The 22,088-nt window shown below is 42.8% G+C and overlaps 1 protein-coding gene across 1 annotated transcript in view; it reads right to left on the reverse strand.

The window, feature by feature from the left end:
* LOC132402227 (protein ITPRID1-like) overlaps positions 1-22,088 on the reverse strand; it is a 112,278-nt gene that overhangs the window by 41,816 nt on the left and 48,374 nt on the right. The window contains exons 5-7 of the mRNA XM_059985027.1: positions 21,062-21,121; positions 19,410-19,858; positions 14,810-14,867 (exon numbers count right to left, since the gene is read on the reverse strand). Of these exons, the coding sequence (XP_059841010.1) occupies positions 14,810-14,867; positions 19,410-19,858; positions 21,062-21,121 (567 nt within the window). The remainder of the gene's footprint in view (positions 1-14,809; positions 14,868-19,409; positions 19,859-21,061; positions 21,122-22,088) is intronic.

Raw genomic sequence — 22,088 nt, forward strand, 5'->3', positions numbered from 1 at the left:
AGCTGGAAGGGCCTATTCCTCATTGTATCATTAAAGAAATAAAATGCTGGAGGAACTCAGCAGGTCAGGCAGCATCTATGGAGATGAATGAAAAGCCAGCCCCTTCATCAGGACTTTGTGTTTTACATGTTTGCTTGCTATACACCCATTCACAAACTGAGAGAATTTAAAGGAAATGCATGAGAAAACACTTCACTATAACACCTAATAACATTAGAACCACGGATTCATTATTTTCTTGCCTCATGTAACTAGAGCTTGTGGATTTTCAGAACCTAGCTGTAATGATACACGACCAACTGTCCCAGCCTCCAGAATGTTGATGATCTGACCTGGAATATCGACGACTCTCCGGAATATGGATAGCTGGTGCAGCCTCTTTAAGGATTCACAATCTTTCTGCTAACTGGCCACTATGTTTTGATGCCAAGATCTCAGTATTTAAGGATCACCTGAATGAAGGGTTAAGTGCTCAATCATAAGCTCACTTGGATGTTTTGTACTCAGTTCTAGTTTCAGTCTTGTACCGTGTTTCGATACTAGTCTTAGATACTCAATCCTCATGGAGATCTCTCATCACACTACAATTGAGCCAAACATGTAACCAAAGGGGTATCAGAGTCTCATGGCCTCCATGGCCAGCCACAGCGAGAGGATTTCTAGACAGAACTTGTAGGTACATGACCTCCAGGTTGCCATGGTCGATGACGTAAGGCTGTTAGACACTCTGCAGAGCTAGTACACCTTCTGACCCAGGGTAGATTTGATGGTGATCCGGGTTCTTGCCATGGCTTCCTCACTCAATGCTCATTGGTGTTTAAACTCCAGCCATTCCAGTTCCCTTCACAGCATGGAAAAGTGACCTTCATGATCTCTCTCTGACCGGGAGACCCCTGACCCGCACATTGGTAATGAAGGTCAGAGATATGTGTGGTTTTGGAAGAATTCATGGCTGCCATGAGAAAGGTACATTATTATCCCTCCAGAGCAAACAGAGCCTTGGATGGTCTGATGAAGGCGCATCAGAGCAGAGTCAGCAGCCAACTATGTTATCGAGTTCTGGACTTTCTTGCAAGGGAGTGACTGGAATGGGTAAGCCTTGGCCACTCTAAACCACCGTGGACTCCAGGGCAAACTAGAGTATGTCCTCACCCTAGGAGAGCCAGCAGGGGACCTGATTGATCAGTCCATCCACTTCAATAATCGTCTGGCAGAGCATTCAGGTGCAACTATATCAAGGTTGAAGAGGATTAGCCCGAGCCTGGCGTCAAAGCATCGCAGTTCCACCAATCACTCACCGCCCCCCCCCCCCCCCCCCAATGTCGGACCAAAACCTGTTCAGGACTTAGTCAAATCCTTGCAGATTGGTTATATAAGGCTCTCTACTGATGCTAGGTCCCAGTGTTGGAGTCACGGCTGCTGCTATTACTGTGGGGAGACAGGTCACCTGTGGGCAAAGTGCTTGAGGATGCAGTTGTTGTGAGAACTGCAAAGACTGTCCTGCGCTGGGAGGACTGCAATGGGAGCAGACACCACTCCTAACCCTATGGATTCTGGCATCATGCTGAAGGCAGAAATCTCCTGGGTTAAAATCCAAGGAGAGGTGATTCTGGAGCAGTTGTTAATTTCCTGAACTTGGGAACTGCCTGTCGGTTCAACGTACCACTGCAAGAGTCGAGCCAGTCCATGCCTGCAACTGTTTAGATTCAGGGCAGATTCAGCATCCAACACTGGTCTTGCAGATGAGGGTGGAGGATCATGTGGAGGACATTAGTTTCTACATCGTTGACTCACTACTCACACCCCTGATCCTCAGGCACCCTTAGCCATCCCAGCATAAACCTTCATGAACTGGAAGGCATGGAGAATCATTGCTTGGTCCAATCATCGTGAGAGGGTATGGTTGCACCGTGGGGATCTGACCCCCAGGCTCTCCCAAGACCAACGACCAACAAGCATGCAGACTTCAGTGTGGGATAACCTGAAGCCTTCTGGAGACCTAGTTCTGACCTCAAAGACAGATGAGCAGTCCCAGCCAATGGGACTATGTGACTTCCTACCCTCTGCACTGGAGAGTGGGAATCTCTAGTTCAGGAGATGCCAAAGCAGTCAGGAACTCTTGCAGATATGCTTTAAGGATCCTGCTGCCAGGTTCCAGCTAAGGGAACTACTCCTAAACACAGACCCTTGGAGCCTGTTCTCGGTGGTGTGAGGACCAGCTGTAACACCTCGTTACCATCACCTGAGACTCTGAGGTCTGTCGAATTACCCGTCACCTAAAAAGCCTCAAGAGTCATCCTTGAAGGAATGTTCCGAGGAACTTGCAGCACCCAGACTGGTCAAAATTGCTTCTATTTACAAGGACTTGGAAGAGGAATTCAGCAAGGGAAAGGCCTTGAATCTTCCACCGCTCCAACCCTACGATTGTGCTATAGACCTAATGTTAGGTACTTGTCCTCCATGGGGTTGCTCTCAAGCCCAGAGAAAAGCACAATGGAAGGGTATATAAAGCAGGATCTTGCCATGGGTTTCATTTGGCCCTGCACCTCACCAGTTGGCACAGGTTTCTTCTTCGTATATAAAAAAAATGATATATAGGAGCCTGTGGCCATGCATTCATTACAGAGGGGTAAACTGCATAATGGCCAAGAATCATTACTCCCTTTCACTCATGAATGACTTTTGGATTCTCCAAGGGTCAAGAGTATTCACGAAGCTAGACTTATGAAGTACATGCAATCTGGTCTGGAGGGCAATGGGTGGAAAACCACTTTCAATATGCTGACAGGGTACCTGGTTATGCCCTTCAGTCTTGTGAATGCTCCAGCAGTTCTTCAGACCTCTTCAAACAGTGTGCTCTGGGATACTCTCCATAAGTACACCTTTGTCTACTTGGATAATAACCTAATCTTCTCAGTCCATGGAGGAGCACATCACTCACATCAGTGACATTTTAAAGAGGTTTCTAGACCATGGAGTTTATGTCAAGCTGTTGGAGTCCTAACTTCACATGACCACTGTTTCATTTCTGTGTTTTATCATTTCTAATGGCAATTTCAGGAACCAGGCAGTCAGAGATTGGCCACCACCATCCAATGTGAAACAGGTCCAACAATTCCTGGGGCTTGCATCATCATCAGGAATGTCAGCTCAGTGGCGGCTCCACTGAAATCCATGGGCCCTTTTGTTTGGACTACTGAAGCGGAGGCTACCTTTGCAGAACATGAACAAAGGTTCTGATCAGCTCCCATCCTGGTTTCACCTAATGCAGACCTTCCCTTCGTCATGGAGGTGAGCACTTCAGACACCGGACTGGGTGCAGTGTTGTCTCAATGGTCACTTTTGCCTTCATGTGCATTCGTTTCCAGGTGATTATTCCTGCAGAGAGAAGCTATGACATCACAAATCAGGAACTTCTCGCGGTCAAGTTGGCATTGGAAGAATGACATCACTGGCTGGAGGGGGCTAAGAACCATTTTGTCATTTGGACAGACCTCAAGAACCTGACTTACAATCAGAAGGCCAAGAGACTGAATTCCAGGCGAGCCAGATGGTCTCTTTTTTTAACTGCTTTAACTTCATCCTGACCTATCGACCAGGGTCAAAGAACCAGAAGCCAGTTCCCTTGTCCCATCAGTTCGATGAACCTGAGTGAGAGGAGCAGCCTACTACTGTTGTGCTGCAAGACAAGGTAGTGGCATTAATACATTGGGGAATCGATGCCCTTGTTCGCGAAGCCCATGCACAAGGGGAGATTCCTAGGAACAGTCCTCTGAGTCGGCTGTTTGTCCCAAGTTCCATCCAGTTTCAGGGACTCCAATGGGAACATTCAAGAATGACCCAGGTATTGCTATGTCCTTTGGCTTCATCAAGAGAAGGGACTCGTAACCCAGAATGGTGAAAGAGGTTCGACAATATGGGCAGGATGCGAACTGTGTGCCCAGAACAAGGAGCCCCATACCCAACCTCAAGTGCTCTTCCACCCTCTACATTTTCTGAACAGACCATGGGCAGACATCTCCATGGAATCTGTCATGAGTCTTCTGCCATCCTAGGGGAAGACTGTCATCATGGTCATTGCTATCAATTTTCAAAGGCCTGCAAATTCATTGCCTTGGACAAGCAGCCGTCTGCGGCAGAGATGGCCGAAATTGTCCTAGACCAGGTCTTCAGGACCCATGGATTTCCAGTGGACATTTTCACGGATCGTGGTCCACAACTCATGTCACTTTTCTGGAGGGCATTCTGTAAGCTGATTGCAACAGCAAGTCTTTCCACTGCTCTAACAGTCAGATGGAGCAGGTCAGCCACAATTTGGAACAAACCCTGAGATGCCTGGTTTTAGAAGAACTGATGACCATTTGATAGGAGCAGAGATCGCTCACAATACTATTTGATTGCCAGTTTGGGTATCCACTGCCACTCTTCCCAGAACAGGAGGCCAAAGATCTTGTCCGACACTGCAAGCAGAAATGGAGTAGGGTGAGAGAGACTTTGCTGGTCTCTACACGGAAGGTGGAAACCAAGGCAAACCGAAGGAGAAAACAGAGACCTGCTTTGCAGCCTGGGCAACCGGTCTAGAAAGTCGGTGCCCAAATTCATTGTATCTTTCAAAGTCCTCAAGAAAGTAAACCCTGTGGCTTACGTCCTGCAGCTCCCCAAGACCTTGAAGATCTAAATTAAAAACCCCTTAGCCCAAACACCATGAGCCCAGCTGCCACCCAGGTTAATCAATGGGGAACAGGTGTTCGCAGTAAGAAGAATTTTGGATTCATGAACTGTTTGGAGTGTTGGGCAGTACCATGTAGTCTGGGGAAGATTCCAACCCAAGGAGAGTAAATGGGTGGCTGAAAAGGACAACTTGGATCTTGCTCTTACCTATAACTACCATCACAGTCTCTCTGAGCAGCCAGGGCCGTTGGGAGATGGCCATGGGGAGGAGGGTCCTGTTACAATATGCACCCAACCACACAAGTTTCCAGAATTCCGACCCTCTGACTCTCTGGAGTCCGGAGTATGGATAGCTGGTGTGGCCTCTTTAAGGATTCATGACCACCACACTAATGTGCTGCCATGTTCTGATGCCAAGATTTCAGTATTTGAGGATCACTTGAAAGGAGGTTCAGTGCTCAATCGTAAACTCATTTGGTTTATCACCAAGCATTCAGTTCTAGTTTTAGTCTCGTATTGTGTCTCAATCCTAGCCTCAGATACTCCATCACTTGGGTCCTAACCGACCTCATCAAGGTCCCTCATCACACTAGCTAATTGAAATAATGTTAAAAGATGGCACAACTGAAAGCTCAGAGAAAAGAACATGTAGGGATATCTTGTTTCTTTATTACAAAGAGTAGCATAAATTTGCATCTTTTCTGGAACTGGATTCTTGACTTCATCATTGGCAGATCTCAGTCAGCCCCGATCAGTAACAACTCCTCACTCATCATCAGTGTAGATACACCTCAGAGCTGCCTGATTAGTCCCCTGCTCTACTTACTACTGCTTACACGCACGACCCTTGCTAAACTTAGCTCCAGTACTAACTATACATTCAGTGATGCTGCCCAAATCACTGATGGTGATGAGTTAGTGTACAGGAGTTAGATAGAGTATCTTGTTGATTGGCGCCACAATAACAACCTCTTACCCAATGTCAATGAAACCAGGGAGCTAATCGTTGACTTCAGAAAGAGGAAGTCAGGAGGTCATACTGCTGGGTCAGAGGTCAAGTAATCAGCTTCAGTTTCCTGTGTGTTAACATCTCAACTGACCTGTTCTTAGCCTAGCATTTTGAAGCAATCGCAAAGTAGTCATGGGACACCTCACTTTCATGTATGTTACCAATGACTCTTAACTAATTTCTGCGGATGCAGATGCTGACTAGGATAGCAACTCCATCACATAGGAAAGCAAGAAGCTACAGAGAGAACTGGACATAACTTCTACAGGAAGTGTGGTTTCAAGAAGGCATCATCTCCACCATCCAGGTCATGCACTCTTCTCAATGTTACAATCAGACAGGAAGCACAGATGCTTGTAGACCCATGCCACCAGGTTCAGGAAGTTTCCTATAACTATCAGGTTCTTGAACCTACTTGCAAATCCCTAATCCTACCACAACAATAGAACACTGTGGACCATCTCTTGCAATACTACAGACATCTTCTCAAAAATTTGCAGTTACGATGGTGCTATTGAATGTATGTGACATCTTCCTGGTAGTCGAAAAGCTAAGAAATCTGACTAAAAGACATCACTGAAAATACCTTTTCTGAGGTAAATTGAGTTAAATTATTGATGCAAAACAGTGAAGGGGAGAGCGATAGTGAGGCAAGTTTGGAGGATGAACCATTGCAGATGGAGTTCTGATGCCTGTACAACTGGCCCGGGAGTGTGGTTCCATCTCTCTGGGTGCCATGAGGAGAAATTGGAACCCAGGGAGAGGAGATTCGATTTCAATGCTCGTACAACTGGCCTGGGTGACAAAATCTGGGTCAAGAGCGAGTAGCTGAGCAGCGTGGTCTAGGCCTGGGGCCCCTTCGCAGCTGCAGTGCCTGGGTCCCAGTGCGAGATACTTTAGGCTATTTAGACAATTTAAACACTGGCCCAGATCAGAGGGGAGAGACAATTTCACTCATTCTTTGTGATGTTCACTCCTCTCTCCAGGGCACTGGAGCCTCTTGCTGGGGACAATTTAAATGCCATCCCAGATAGACTGAAAAGACAGGGTATTGGTTGGGACGAGAGGCGATTTCACTTGTTCTCCATGAAAGTCATCTCCAAGGCACAGAGGCTATGAAGACTGCCCTGGCTGCTGTGCTCTGTGCCCACTAATATGATGAACTGAGAAGTGAGGCATTGGGCCCAGCTGTTCCAGGGCTCGGATCTGAGGACGAATGCTGTTGTTGTTTGCATCAATTATTTGCATGACTTGTATATTTTTTCTTCGTTCTCTTTCGCATTGAGTGTTGTTTTTTTATTTTTCTCTTTATTCTTTTTTTTTCTTCAAATTGGGCTCTTTCAGGTTTCTTGCTTTGTGGCTACCAGTGAACAAGCAAATCTCAAGGTTGTAAAATTTATACATTCTTTGATATAAATGTACCTGAATGAATGAATATAGGCCATGCCCTACTCCTTCAGTGTTACCAAGAGGACACAGCCACAATCATCAAGAGGAAACATTGGAGATGGATTGGGCACATGATGAGAAGAGAGGCCAATTCCAATGCACACTGTATGTAACAATTTTATGTATAATTTAAATATAGTTTATTTCTGTATGTCATCTACTGCTGCAAACATTTTTTTTTATTTTACAAGCTCCTCATGTAAAATAAACATGACTTGAATACATACACCCATCAAATATCAGGCCTGGTTTGTGCAAAGAGCGCAAGACCAAATATACCAGAAGGCCTCCATGATGAATTCATGGTGACTGGAAATAATAGTCTGGGCTCCCAGTCTCTTCACTGTGTTAACCAAGACCTTAAAAAATATTTCATGTGTAAGGGGGTTTCTCTTTTGTATTGGAGTTTCTTCTTTTCTTTATGTTACTGCGTATATTAATCAAAATGGCTTCTTTGTTTTGTTAAAAGTAGGAATGCTTCTTTGTTATGATAAGTGCTTTCTCTCGCAGTTTGTTTGGGTTAAAATTATTGATAACGAGAATTGTATTTGTTTGTTAACCAACTGGGAATAATGTTATACTTTCTTCTGAGTTTGTAAGTTATTGTTGGCGGGCATTTTGGGGAGTCAGCGCGAGGGGGTGAGAGAGAGAGAGAGAGAGAGAGAGAGAGGATGCGATGCTGTAAGCTGGACGACGGAACAGACCCCGAGTGGGGGTCCAAGGCCAGGATTGTCGGCGAGGAGAGGAGACGAAGACAGACGTGCCACGGGTGCTTGGTTGATCGCTTCGGGTGGTCCTGAGCTGCGAGTCGAGGAGGTCTGAGAGGATCGAATGGTGGCCAGAAGACTTCGTTAACTGAGCTCCAACGGTTGTGCATGAAGTGGTTTGGACTTTGATAAGTTTGGCACCTTTTCTTTATTTTCTTTTCCTTCATATATACTGTACCATTATTAATCACTTAGTTCTTGTAATCGCTATAAAGTGTAATCATTTAATCGCATATGGTGTACTGTCTGTTATTTGGCGGGGTGGGGACATCACACAGCATCTACACAAGCTGATTACCCAGTCTGGCGGGGCCGAAGGCTGCTCCCCCTAGACGGAAGCGAGCTGAGCAAGCCTGCGGTGAGCCAGGGGGCGACACATGCATGTGACCACGAGGAGAATGACTGATGAAGTAAACATGCTGTTTGTGCTGATCTTCCACTATGGCATGAATTAAATAATCAAATTTCCCATTCATGTTTCATTATATAGAGACATTCGTTAGGCCTCAATGGATAGTGCATTGATTCCCTGTGTAAAAAAAATCTATAATAAATCTATATAAATTCTATATAAACTCAAGTTAAGTTTTGAACTTTAATACTCAAATTTCTCATTAATCCACATATTAGCTAGACTAACTGTATTGTAAAAGGTGAAAGATTTATATGATCTAAAGAAAAACCAGAGGGAGCCTCTGGAAGATTCTCCATATTTTCTGGCCAAGAAAGATTTCCAGCCATGCCCTACTCTTTCAGTGACATCAAGAGGACACGGCCACAATCCTCATGAGGAAACGTTGGAGATGGATTGGGCACGTGTTGAGAGGAGAGGCCAACTCCATCATCAAGACAACACACACAAAATGCTGGAGGAGCTTAGCACGCCAGGCAGTATCCATGGAAAGAGTAGTTGACGTTTTGGGCCGAGACCCTTCGGCAGGACTGGCTCCATCATTAACACATCACTTTACTGTGTCCCTGAAGGGAGGGGGAAATGCCAGAGACCAAAGACAACTTGGCACCATACCATAGAGGCAGAAATGAGGACCCTGAACCACACCTGGGGCACAATAGAGAAGATGGCCAAGGACAGACAGAGATGGAGGGTCTTCACTGCCCAAAATGCCAGCGGTGTAAGTACTAAGTTATTGTATTGTCACACGCACTGCAAGCATTCAAATGATCTCTGCACTGCTCAGTAATACCTCACCTATTAAATTTGCAATGCAAATGAGTTACTAAGAAATGAGATAAATCTGAAGATATGCAAGGAGATATCAGAGACTAGATTAGAAACATTACTGCACTGCAAGATAGTCAAATTTTTCTCATAAATAATAATGAATATTATAATCAATGTACCAACTACATTGAATTACATGGGCATCATCTACAGACAGAGCTGAATGGGTCCACTAGACTGGATTAAGATGCTGGTCATCTGTTTTGGCTTTACACCATGCTCATTATTAGCCCAAAAAAAAAACAGAATACAGGAAGAACCCAGTGGGTCAAGCAACATGTAATTGGGCAAAAAATTTGAGTAGATATCTTGAGTCAAGCCCCTGCATTGATCCAAAGGCAGATTCACCACCTGAAATGTCAAATTGCATTTCTTAATCTCCTTATATACTGCTTGACCTACTGAGTTCCTCCATAATTTTGTTTTTTTGTTCCAGTATCATTGACAGTTTTGTTTGCCTTCATTATTAGCCAACTTCACTTATCAAATTACTTTTACATTATTCCTAATACAACCTTTTCCATTTCTACTTCTCCACCTCCATTTACCTGGGTGTCTATTGATGAATTTGATTCGTTTACATCTTCTAGGTTTTATCACTGAATGATTGGAAACTAACTTGGAATCACTGTTTATGGAAACAGCAAGATTTGTGGAGACTTTGCAGCACTGAGGAGAAAATCAGACTAAATTCTCCCAAGAAGAACAACTCCAGCTTTTATCTCAGCCAATCAATGCAAAGCAGGATTAGGACCACAAGAAAGTTTCTGTTGTCACCATTGATTCTTCATGCCGCTGTTCAGCCTCCCTAAAGGAAAGGCACAATAATAACCAGAGGCCTCGCGGAAGATGAGTGCCTTCAGGGTTCTGGATTTTCGTGGCTCTGGAGACGTGTTGACTTTAGGCTGATACCCCTGACTAAAGTGTTGCAGGAGAACACAGAACATCAGGAGCAGTGGGTTGTGTGTCCAGAGATCTGAGACATTCCGGGGCTGACTTTCTGGGCGCAGAGCTTGGAAAAAGTGACGCAACAGACTTTTAACATCGTAAATTAGCGAGTTGTTTGTAATGTCTCCCCTCTCACTGTGAAACGGGGACATCTCTTTTTCCCTTACTAGGGAGAGACAGAGAGAGAGAGCCTGTGGTATGTAGAACCAGGTGAATGTGTTGTCTTTGGGTGCTGTAAGTCTGTGTCTTTGCTGTTGCTTGCTGCATGCTTAAGTGTTTGGTGGAGGGCGTTGATGCTTTTACTCTGGTGGGGATCCATTGCCATGCTGATGCTTCTGCATGGGAGGGGGGTGGGCTTTGGGATTCTAAAGTTTAACTGTCAATCATTCTTTGGGGCACTCCTCTGTTTTTGTGGATGTTTGCGAAGAAAAATTTTCAGGATGTATATTGTATAGATTTTGCTGACTTTCCACTAAAAACCAAAGCAATCATGATCAAAATATTGCTCTTCTGGATGTTTGCATTAAATTTTTGACACTTCTCTTTCATTTATAAAAGTTAAATTTCAGTTAAATTCTCTACTCATTCAGCTACATATGTTATCTGCCTTTGTAATTTATTGAGTTATATTTCTTCCTCTAAATTGCATCACTTCTTGCTTTTTTGAATTTCATTCACTATGTGTTGCCCATCTCACCGGTTCCATTTAATTAAGTCTGTTCCTTTAGATCTCATTATGAATCTGTTCATAAAGAATGTAGAAATGATTTTACACTAGATGGGAAAATGCTGTAAGAACTCAACAGGTCAAAGGAATAAACAGTCAACATTTTGGGGCCAGGAACCTTCATCAGCAATAGATGGGCTAGATTTGCCAGCTAAGGTTCATAAAATATCCAGGCATTTTTTACCATTACTGGTAACAGGAGTCATGGGACTACATCCTTGATTTTTCAATAAATCAAGCACTTTCCTGATGGTGCTAATGATGTCACAAAGCTCAATGCCCTACCCCTCCCACAATTTCTGACTAATAACATACAAAGGAAAGATTGAATAGGTTAGGACTTTATTCCTTGGAATGTAGACGATTAGGAGGAAATTTGATAGCGGTATGCAAAATTATGACTGGTAAATGCAAGCAGACTTTTTCCACTCGGGTAGTGTGGGAGTACAACTAGGGGTCATGGGTTAAGGGTGAAAGATGAAAAGTTTAAGGGGAACCTGAGGGGAAACTTCTTCACTCAGAGGATCGTGAGTGTGGAATGAGCAAGTAGTGCATGCATGCTCGATTTCAACATTCAAGAGGAGTTTGAATAAGCACATGGATAGTAGAGGTGTGGAGGGCTATAATCTCGGTGCAGGTTGATTGGAGTAGGCAGTTTAAATGGTTCAGCATGGACTTGTTTCCATGCTGTACTTTTCAATAACTTTATGACTGTAACAGCACTGATATCGGGAAACTAAGTACTTTCTCAATGGTTATTGTATGTACCACCACATTTTCAAAGGTTTAACTTACTATCAGAGAAAGGATATAACCTGAAATCCTTTACACTTTGCAGACACCCATGAAATAGAAAAAAAACCACAAAGAATGAATGAAAAAAAAATGTTCGAACTCCAAAGACGCTCCCCACTCACACACAGGCAACAGCAAAAAAATCAACCCTCCCTCCCTGCTTCAGCAAAAGCATTGGTCTCCCCAGCACCCACCATGCAAGCCCCCAAAGAGACCATGACCTATAGTCCATCAAAAACTACTTTTAAAACAAATATCCCTGTATGATATACTTGATTATGTGTATGCTGTTGTGCTGTGCGTATGAATAGCTGCAGCTCTCTGCAATTTCAGTGTCTGCAGGGATGCATACATCATAGATATTAGATGAAGCTGTCATAGACTATGAATTTTTTTAATTTTAAAAAGTAATTCTTAGCAGTAATCTGTCTTAATATAGGTTCGTATTGAATCCTTATATTACATCTTATCCTCACTTCCATTGTCTGTTGCTTTCTGTTTTTTTATGCATATTACGACTATACGCATATGCATATTATGCGTATTACAACTACAGACCTGTCACATTGACATCTGTGGTCATGAAATCCTTTGAATACTTGCTGTTGAACCACCTGAAGACCCTCACCAGCAGCCTGCTGGATCCCCTGCAGTTTGCCTACCGGGCAAATAGGTCAGTAGACGATGCAGTCAACCTGGGACTGCACTATATCCTGCAACATCTGGATCGTCCTGGGACCTATGCTCGGATGCTGTTTGTGGATTTCAGTTCGGCATTTAACACCATCGTCCCTCATACCCTCTGCTCCAAATTGTCTCACCTCACTGTGCCACCTGACCTCTGCGATTGGATTTCCAGCTTCCTGACCAACAGAAGTCAGCAGGTAAGGATGGGACAGGTCACCTCGGATACTCGAATCACCAACACTGGCGCCCCCAGGGGTGTGTCCTCTCTCCACTGCTGTTCTCCCTCTACACCAATGACTGCACCTCCTCCAACCCCTAAGCTTTTGAAGCTTTTGAAGTTTGCAGATGACACCACCGTCATCGGACTATTCCAGAACAGTAATGCGTCTGCATATCGACAGCAGGTGGACCAACTGGTGCTCTGGTGCAGTCGGAACAATCTGGAGCGGAGCACACTCAAGACAAAGGAGATGATAGTGGATTTCAGGAGACATCCCCCCGTTATGTCCCCCTTCACAGTCCTCAGCAGCCCTGTGTCCACCGTGGAGAACTTCAGGTTCCTGGGAACCACCATCTCTCAGGATCTGAAGTGGGAGCAGAACATCAGCTCCATCTTGAAGAAGGCCCAGCAGCGGATGTATTTCCTGCGGCTCTTGAGGAAATATGGTCTGCCTCAGGAATTGCTGCTGCAGTTCTACACTGCAGTCATTGAGTCTGTCCTGTGCACCTCCATCACTGTGTGGTTTGGAGCCGCCACCAAGCAGGATAGAACCAGACTACAGCGCACAGTGAGGACTGCCGAGCGCATCATCGGAGCCTCCCTGCCCTCTATTGTGGACCTGTACACTTCCAGGTTGAAGAAGAGGGCGGGGAACATCATAAAGGACTCTTCCTATCCTGCGCACGAACTGTTTGAACTGCTTCCGTCTGGTAGGCGCTTCAGATCCCTCCAGACTAAGACTAATAGGCACTGGAGAAGTTTTTTCCCTACTGCGGTCACTTTGCTGAACAGTTAACTGCTGGTTAACTGTCGGCTAACTATTACTTGGATTGCACTACCTGTCTGTATAGTCTATATTTTCATTTATATTTATCATTATTATTGTTATGAGCAGAGAGACGACATCTGCCGGAAGCAAAATTCCTTGTATGTGCACAGGTACTTGGCGATTAAAGTTTGATTCTGATTCTGATTATTGAGACATTTTTAAGACATAGGCAATAGACACATTATAGTAAAGGCCAAAGAAAGGACAATGCTCCTGGAGAGGAGAATGAATTATTTTGATAAAGGAAAATTATTGGATACTGATTCTTCCACATATTTCTGCCCTTCTGAGTTTGGTGAACCAGTCCATGAATACTACCTCATTATTCATCTTTTGTATGATGTATTTATTTTGTAATTTACAGTAATTTTATCTTTGGGTGGCGGGGTTGAAATTTATCTCTGCCAAAGGAGGTGTAGGGTGCTCCTTCCCTCGGCTAGCTGGCAGGACTCCTTTGGACAGGGTGTAGCACCAGTTCAGCCTCCCCATCAGGGTCGCGTTAAACCAAGGGAGCAGGTGGTGTATGTGCAGCTGGTGCAGATCATGTCCTGGTTATGTGACCACTGACACCAGGCAGACAATCTCTGATAATGGTATTGATAATGGCTGGGGTCAAACATCTTGTAAAGACACTGCCCAGAAGAAGGGAATGGTACATAACGATGATGAAGTTAGTAATTTTTATGTATTGCATTCTGCTGCGGCCACAAAGCAACAAATTTCATGATGTCTGTCAGTGATAATAAACCTGATTCTGAAGTCAGTAGGCAAGAATCACAAAAGGAAGGGATGAAAAGACAATGGTTATGCACATTTTCACCTTTTCAAAGGAACAACTGTAGGGCTCTGAGTAGTCATCATCATCATCATCATTATGTGCCATGTTGTATGAAGTCATCATTATGTGCTGTGTTGTATGAGATCATCATTATGAGCTGTGTCGTATGATGTGGGCGATCATGTTCTCATGACAATGACTGTTCTTCCCTTCTTCTGGAGTGTGTCTTTACAAGGTGGGTGACCCCAGCCATTATCTGTACTCTACAGAGATCATCTGCCTAGTGTCAATGGTCACATAAACAGGACTTGTGATCTGCACCAGCTGCTCATATGACCATCCACCTCCTGCTCTCAAGACTTCATGTGATCCTGATCCTGGTGGGGTGGGGAGCTAATCAGATGCTACACCTTGCCCAAGGGTGACCTGCAGACGAGCAGAGGAAAGGAGTGCCTTACACCTCCTTGGGCAGAGATGTACGGTATCTCCACCCCACCACCCAATTACAAAGATAGGCAATAAGTACTGACAGCCAAACATGGAAAAACTGAAATGTATTAAATGCCTGAGATTAAACTATATGTAAATATATTGCTAAGAAAACTATTGATAACTTGATTCTTCATTGTAATGATGAGATATTTACTTCCCATGTTCAATATTCTATGATTAAAATATATATTTACCTGAACAATTTTTGTTAGCAGCCATTCTTGGAGAACTATCTTCATCAAAACTCTGCATCTAAGACACAAAATAAATCACTTAATTTAGTTTGTTTTTCCCTTGGGTTTTCAACAGCTATATCCATGTCAGTTTATTCCCCTTGGATTTTCAATGGCTATATAAGTGTCAGTTTATCAGTTGCTAAAATAATTAATCAAACAGAGCAAAAAATGTCACAAAAACCATGCAGATTGCTTTTCCCAGTATTGTACTGAGGAAGCATCTGAGCAGCAATTAATCTTTTCAGGTGAAATGTTAAACATAAGTTAAAACAGAAATTACTAGAAATATTCAGTATATATGGCAGCATCTGTAGAGAGAGAAAAATGTACGTTTGGAAACATCAATACATGAAACATTAACTCTGCTTCTCTCTCCACAGATACTCTCTGATATATTGAATATTTTAATAGTTTTTCTTTTTATTTCATATTTCTAGCATCTGTATTTTTTTTTGCTTTTCAGGTCAGGAGGGCATGAAATATGAGGCAACAATTAAAGATTCAAAACCTTCCTGCATTAAACAATTTTACCTTTCATGCAAAATAGGGCAGAATTTTGAATACATACTTCTGGAGTAACAAATTATTTGGAAAAGTAGTTTTAATTTTAAATAAAACTCTGTACAAGTTAAAGGAATGCATCAGTTAATTGGGAAACCAATTTCAGAATTTTCCAATAGATAAAGAAATGCTCAGAATCTTCAGTTAATAGATACCCAGTGGCCCACTTTATTAGGTACACCTGTACACCTGCTTGTTAATGCAACTATATCATCAGCCAATCATGTGGCAGCAATTCAGTACATAAAAGCATGCAGACGTGGTCAAAAAGTTCAGTTATTATTCAGACCCAACATCATAATGGAGAATAAAAGTAATCTAAGTGAGTTTGACCGTGGAATGACTGTTGGTGCCAGATAGGGTGGTTTGAGTATTTTAAAAACTGATCTCCTGAGATTTTCCAGCACAATAGTTTACAGAGAACGGTGTGATAAACAAAAAGAACATCCAGCGAGCAGCAGTTCTGTCAGAGAAAATGCCTTGTTAATGAGGGAGGTCAGAGGAGAATGGCCAGCCTAGTTCCTGAGAGAGGAAGCTGATAGTAACTCAAAAATCCACGTGTCTTGCAGAAGAGCATGTTTAAATGCTCTTTGAATGGGTGGCATGGTAGGGTAATGGTTAGTACAATGCTTAACAGTACAGGTGACCCAGGTTCAATTCCTGCTGCTGCCTGAGTTTGCACGTTGTCCCTATGACCATGTAGGTTTCCTCTGGGTGCCTCAGTTTTTCCTACAGTCCAAAGACATTTCAGTTGGTAGGTTAATCGGTCATTGTATATTGTCCCATGATCACCAATCACATGATTTGACTCAGATTAAATCGGGGATTGTTGGGCATTGTGGCTCGAAGGGGCGGAGAGGCCTATTCTGCATTGTATCTCAATAAATAATTTTAGAAAAATGCACAACACATTGAACCTTGAGGTGGATGGGCTACAGTAGCAGAAGACCAGGAGTAAACAATCAGTGATCACTTCATTGTTTACAATAGTTACCGAACAATGTGGCCACTGATTGTACAGTGATGTTGTGAAGAAAATTAGAAAGCTTGCAGTTTGAGAAGTTTTAGATGTAGCAGAAAATGGCAAATGAACTATCAAAGAAAGAGAAAGATATCCACAAGCTGTTTAACAAAATGAAATAAATTAATGTTTCCATAACCAAGTAGTAGCATGGTGAAGCAGCAGTTAGCACTACAGGATTGCAGCTTTAAAACTTTGGGTTCCTTCCTAATGTTGGGAGCTCTCTGTGTCGGGTAGATATAACCCGGGTATGTTTATAACCATATGGTGCTCTGATTTCTTCCCAAATTCCAATGTTATTCTGGTGGTTACTGCAGGTTTTCCCTATACACAAACATGGAGTTAATGGATAATTGCTGGTGGGCTATATGGCGTGTTTCTATACTATAAAATTCCATGACTCAATGACTCATTGAGAAAGAGCAGAAAATGTTAAATATATATTAGACACTGTGTCGATAAATTGTGGTGGGCAGCAAAGAAAATGGCTGTAACATTTAACATCCATTCTGCACCTCATATTCTGCCTTGGTAGTCTCCAAACTGATAGCATAAGTATCCGTTTCACTAACTTCTGGTAACAACAGCTCTCTGGCCTTCCTTTGTTTTCCCTTATCCCTCTGCCTCCATCACCCCATTTTTCCCCTCTTCCATTCTCTCCATGTGCCAATCACTCTCCTGCAGTTGGTTCCCCCCTCAACTCTTTCCCTTTATTTCATGGTCCACTGTCCTCTCTTAGCAGCCCTCCACTTTTTCCTACTGGCCATCTGCTCTCTTTCTTTCCAGATCTGTTGAAGGATCTCAAGCCGGAACATCGACTGTCTGCTTTCCCTCATGTTCCTCCATGCTGCCTAGCTGGCTCAGTTCCTGATTTTCAACATTTGCAGTCTTTTGTGATTCTAGTCTGTTTCCAATTTTGTTTTCACTTCTGGAGGTACAGTAGAACAGTATAGCACAGGAAAAGGCACACCAGCTAAAAAGTAAATCAAACCCCCCCAAAAAAACAAATCCCTCCACCTCCCCCATATTCATGTGCATGCCTAAACATCTCTGAAAAGGCTCTACCACCATACCAGGCATCCACCACTTACCCTTACCCTTCACATCCCCTCTCACCTTCAATATATGCCCACTGCTATTAAACATTACTATTCTGGGAAAAGGGTAGTCCCTGACTACTCTGTCTATACCTCTCATAATCTTATAAACCTCTATCAGATCTCCCTCAGCCTCCACCATTCCAAAGCAAACAACCCAATATTTTTTTCAGCCTCTCATGATAGCATATGCACTCTAAACCAGGCAGCATCCTGTTAAACCTCTTCTGCACCCCCTCCATTGCCTCAGCATCCTTCCTATAATGGGGCAATCAGAAATGTATGCAATACTCCAGATGTGGCCCAACCAGAGTTCTAAAATGTTGTAACATAACCTCTTGACTTCTGAGCTCAATGTCTCAACTATTAAAGCAAGTATTCCATAACCCTTCTTAACCATCCTAAAAACCTATGTTTATGAATCTATGAACTCTCTGCTCACTGACGTCGTTAAGGGTCTTGCCCTTAACAGTGTACTGTCTCCTTACATTTGCCCAGCCAGGGTGCAACTCCTCACGTTTTTATGGTTTAAACTCCACCTGCCATTTCTCTGCCCAGCAGAAATGGGAGAATTCAATGATCCAAACAAATATCATCAAAGCATGAGAGATGTTAAGGGAGCACCTTTGGACAGATCAGAGCTAAACCCCTGGTGGGATACAATGCAGGTAGACAGACTAGTGACACTCCTTCAAAGCTCACTACAGAATAAGTTAAGCAAACAAAATAAGGAGGCTAAATAAGAAAAAAAATCAGGAGATGCTGGAAATCGGAGTAACACACACAAAATGCTGGAGGATCTCTGTAAGCCAGGCAGCGTCTAGGAAAAGAATACAGTCAATATTTCAGGCCAAAACCCTATTGTTAATCAATAAAGGGCTACTCACACTAATCTCACCATAACTAACCATTATAAGCAGCATTGACTAGTCTTTCAGGCAGTAATCTCCAGATTCCTATCAATTTTTGAGTAACATTTTTTAAGGCTGGGGTAGGATATCCACATGGATGGAGTATTGTTCAGTGGACAAAAATCAGAGTGGGAACATTCAGTTTTACAGACAGTTCCTAGTAGCTTGTCATAGATATTTCTCCTGGCCTCCAATAGTTCCAATTTATTACACAGGAGAGTGTAATACATTCAAATTAACTATTGACAGAGGTGAGTAGGAAAGTGAAATATAGAGACCCACAAAGAGAAAGGAAAGAGAAGGTAGCTGAAGAAGGAGAAATGCTACAAAGTTAATCAGTTTACTAGATAGAGTAGACAAAAGATTTGATACAGGAGATGTAGATAACATTAAGCATCAAGGGGTAGGGCAACATCTCCGAGTTTAGACAACATGTTGACTGTTTCTCTTTCCACAAAAGCTGTCTGACCTGTGAATATTCACACCATTTGTACTTTTCACCAACATCAAAAGTTTTTATAATTTTTTCAGAAAAGGGATTAGTTTGTAATTCAATCATTGAACTGCCATTTAATACACTCTGGTATGCAGTCTAACATTCTCCAGTGAAATATGATAACAATATTTCCAGTTCAGAAACTTGATTTGGTACTTCCAGGCACCTTACCCATGACTTCTGCATCAGAGACGCGTGGAATGCCATTGATCCTTGTGGGTCCCATTGTGATGGAAATGATATTTAGTGGGCACTTTCTCAACAACTAGGTCTTCCCAACACATTGCTGGATTGGTTCCACCATCAGGCTAAGTCCCTTAGTTACTTTCAATTATTCTTATACTCTCTCAACTTTACAGAAACCACCAGCACCATCCCCCATCCATCCCTAAGTTCCATACTGCAATAATCTAACCTCCAGCTAGCAAACCCATGTATACCACGCTGAAGTATGATTCCTGGCTTTGCTTACCTCTTCAATTTCAAAGGATTCTGGTAACTTGTCACACATGCCATGCTTCAGCTTCTTTGCTTGGAGCATTTGAAATTGAAAGTCCATGTCTTTGTCTTTGGCGGATGCTTCTGGCAGGGGATAATCTTGGGCTATTTTCAAATCAAGAGGCAAACCAGGTACATTTCTCTGATCTTCATTCTGTCCTACTTTCCATTGTGATATGATGCTGTCATCTTGAGGAGTAATTGTATGAGCACAGAGGAAAGCATATTTTCTTTCTCTTCCTAAAGTGCTCAAAGTATTCTCATTATTTCCCCAGTTTTCTTCAGGTTTTTGAGAATCCTCAATGTCTTTAGAGGGATTTCTCTGTGAAATGTTTTTCAGCAGTGCTCTGTGTTCATTTTTTATGTCCACCAGTTGCATCTGCACACTGTTGAGCTCAGACAAAACTTTTTGGCTGGTTGTTTCTGTGAACAAGAACAAAAGTACATTACAACACACACAAAATGCTGAAGGAGTTCAGCAAGTCAGGCAGCATCTACGGAAATGCATCAACATTGCAAGCCAAGACCCTTCTTCAAGACTGAGAAGGAAGGGGGAAGATGCCAGAATAAAAAGGTGTGGAGGCTAGAATGAAGCTAGCTGGAAGGTGACAAGTGAGGCCCGGTGGGAGAGAAGCGGCCAGAAGTGGAGAAGAAGGGATCTGATAGGAAAGGAGAATTGGCCAATGGAGAAAGGGAAGGAAGAGGGGACCTGCGGAATGCAATAGGCAGGTGAGAAGGAGTAAAAGGCCAGAGTGGGGAATAGAGTGGGAGGGGGGAATCTGTTTACTGGAAGGAGAAATCAATATTCATACCATTAGGTTGGAGTACCGTGACAGAATATAAGGTGTTGCTCCTCCACCCTGAGCCTGACCACAAGAGGAGACTATGGACTGACACGTTGGAATGGAAATGGCAATCGGAATTTAGATAGTTGGCCACTGGGAAATCATCAGGTTTCTTTGCAAACATTATCACTGCCAATATTGGTGTTTGTGTTGGATGAGATTCCACATGATAAACACAAGAAATTCTGCTGATGCTGGAAATCTCGAGGACACACACAAAATGCTGAGTCGGGTAGCGTCTACGGAGGGCAATAAAAAGTTAACATTTCCAAACTATTCCAAATGATTACTTTTTACACATACTTATTCTTTCTTTTTATCATTGCCCCTACCAATTCAAAATCTCTTAATCGGAATTAAAATGTTTGGCCACTGGGAAACCCAGCTTGTGGTAGGCGGATGGAGCAGAGGTGCTCGACGAAGCAGAAAATACTTTAGTCACTTTTATGACTTCAAGTAAGTGGAAGTGATTTAAATTAGAAAGAAAAGCAGACCCTGAACTTTAAAAAAATATCAAGTGCTGCTTTGGAGAAGAAATTCTCATGATCAAATGCAAGTTTTTTGTGAACTATCAGTGTGGAATCTCATGTAATTCCAGGGACATTTCATGAAGCTTAGTTATGTGGAGGTTTCCTTACTGCATATATCAAGAATTTCCATCTCCATTCGTGATTTCTGAGCTTCCAGAAAGACCCCTATGTTTATTCCAGTTGCAACAGAGGAGCTGTTGATGAAACGAGCTGGTATTTTGGTTGAGATGTCAGGTTCCTCTTTGCCAAACCCAAGGTCAAGTAGAAGTTCCTCAGGGTCATGGTGCCAGCGATCCAGAAATTCAAAAACGCTGAAAATTAGGCAAGTTAGGATGTTAAAAGTATATTGTATAACGTCAGAAATCAAGAGGTGTTAATTTGCTTAAGTTGTAGTGGTGTGATGTTATACTACTGGGTTAATAATTAAGAGGTCCAGTTATCTAGGAAACACAAATTTATATCTTGGCTTGTTAAAAATGTAAATTCCCTTTCAAAACTCACACTAACAAAAAAAAAGCAAGATGATCTTAAAAGACCAAGAACATAGGCTTAGATGTGAAAATGGCTTTATTTTAGTGATCAGCTAAACCTGGTAAATAAATGGCATTTATTGAATAGATATTCATGTCCTGGCGATTAAGGGAAGTAATTTTCTTTCTACCTGTTTTAATTTATTATATTTTTTATTTCTTAATGATATGTTTTCTCAAAATAATAACATTTATATTTTTAAATATTTGCTGTAATCAGTGATTAAATACCACTGAAGAATCAGGAGATACAAGACGTTTAAAAAGATTCCACAGAAAGGCAGGCTCTCCATCCCGTTTTACCCTCAGCCAAAGACTGTAAAGGTGCTTGAGGATCATGGATTATGATGCATAAGACTCAGTCACTGCTGAGGCTTCACAAGCTACAATGAATGTCAGGATGCAGCTCACTGCCCACCACCTTAGCCACTCTGTTATGTTCATCAGCCTGGCCCCCCCAAATAATAGCGGTAATTGTAAGGCTATTCCAATAAAATTCACCCCAAATGGCTCAAGACCCTCAAAGAAAGTTCCTTTCCCAAGTACCTAATGACTCTGATTTGATTGGACCTGTGATGCAATATCTGGAGTATCTGACTGATTTGATTGGATCTGTGATGCAATGTTTGAACTGTCTGACTGATTTGATTGGACTTCTGGTGCAATGTGTGGACTGTCTGACATCTGCTATAATTTCTACCTGTGAAGAGACTCTTGGCTTCTCCACCAGTAAGGATGGGGAATGGTT

This window comes from Hypanus sabinus, chromosome 1 (genome assembly GCF_030144855.1).
Source record: "Hypanus sabinus isolate sHypSab1 chromosome 1, sHypSab1.hap1, whole genome shotgun sequence".
Classification (NCBI taxonomy): domain Eukaryota; kingdom Metazoa; phylum Chordata; class Chondrichthyes; order Myliobatiformes; family Dasyatidae; genus Hypanus; species Hypanus sabinus.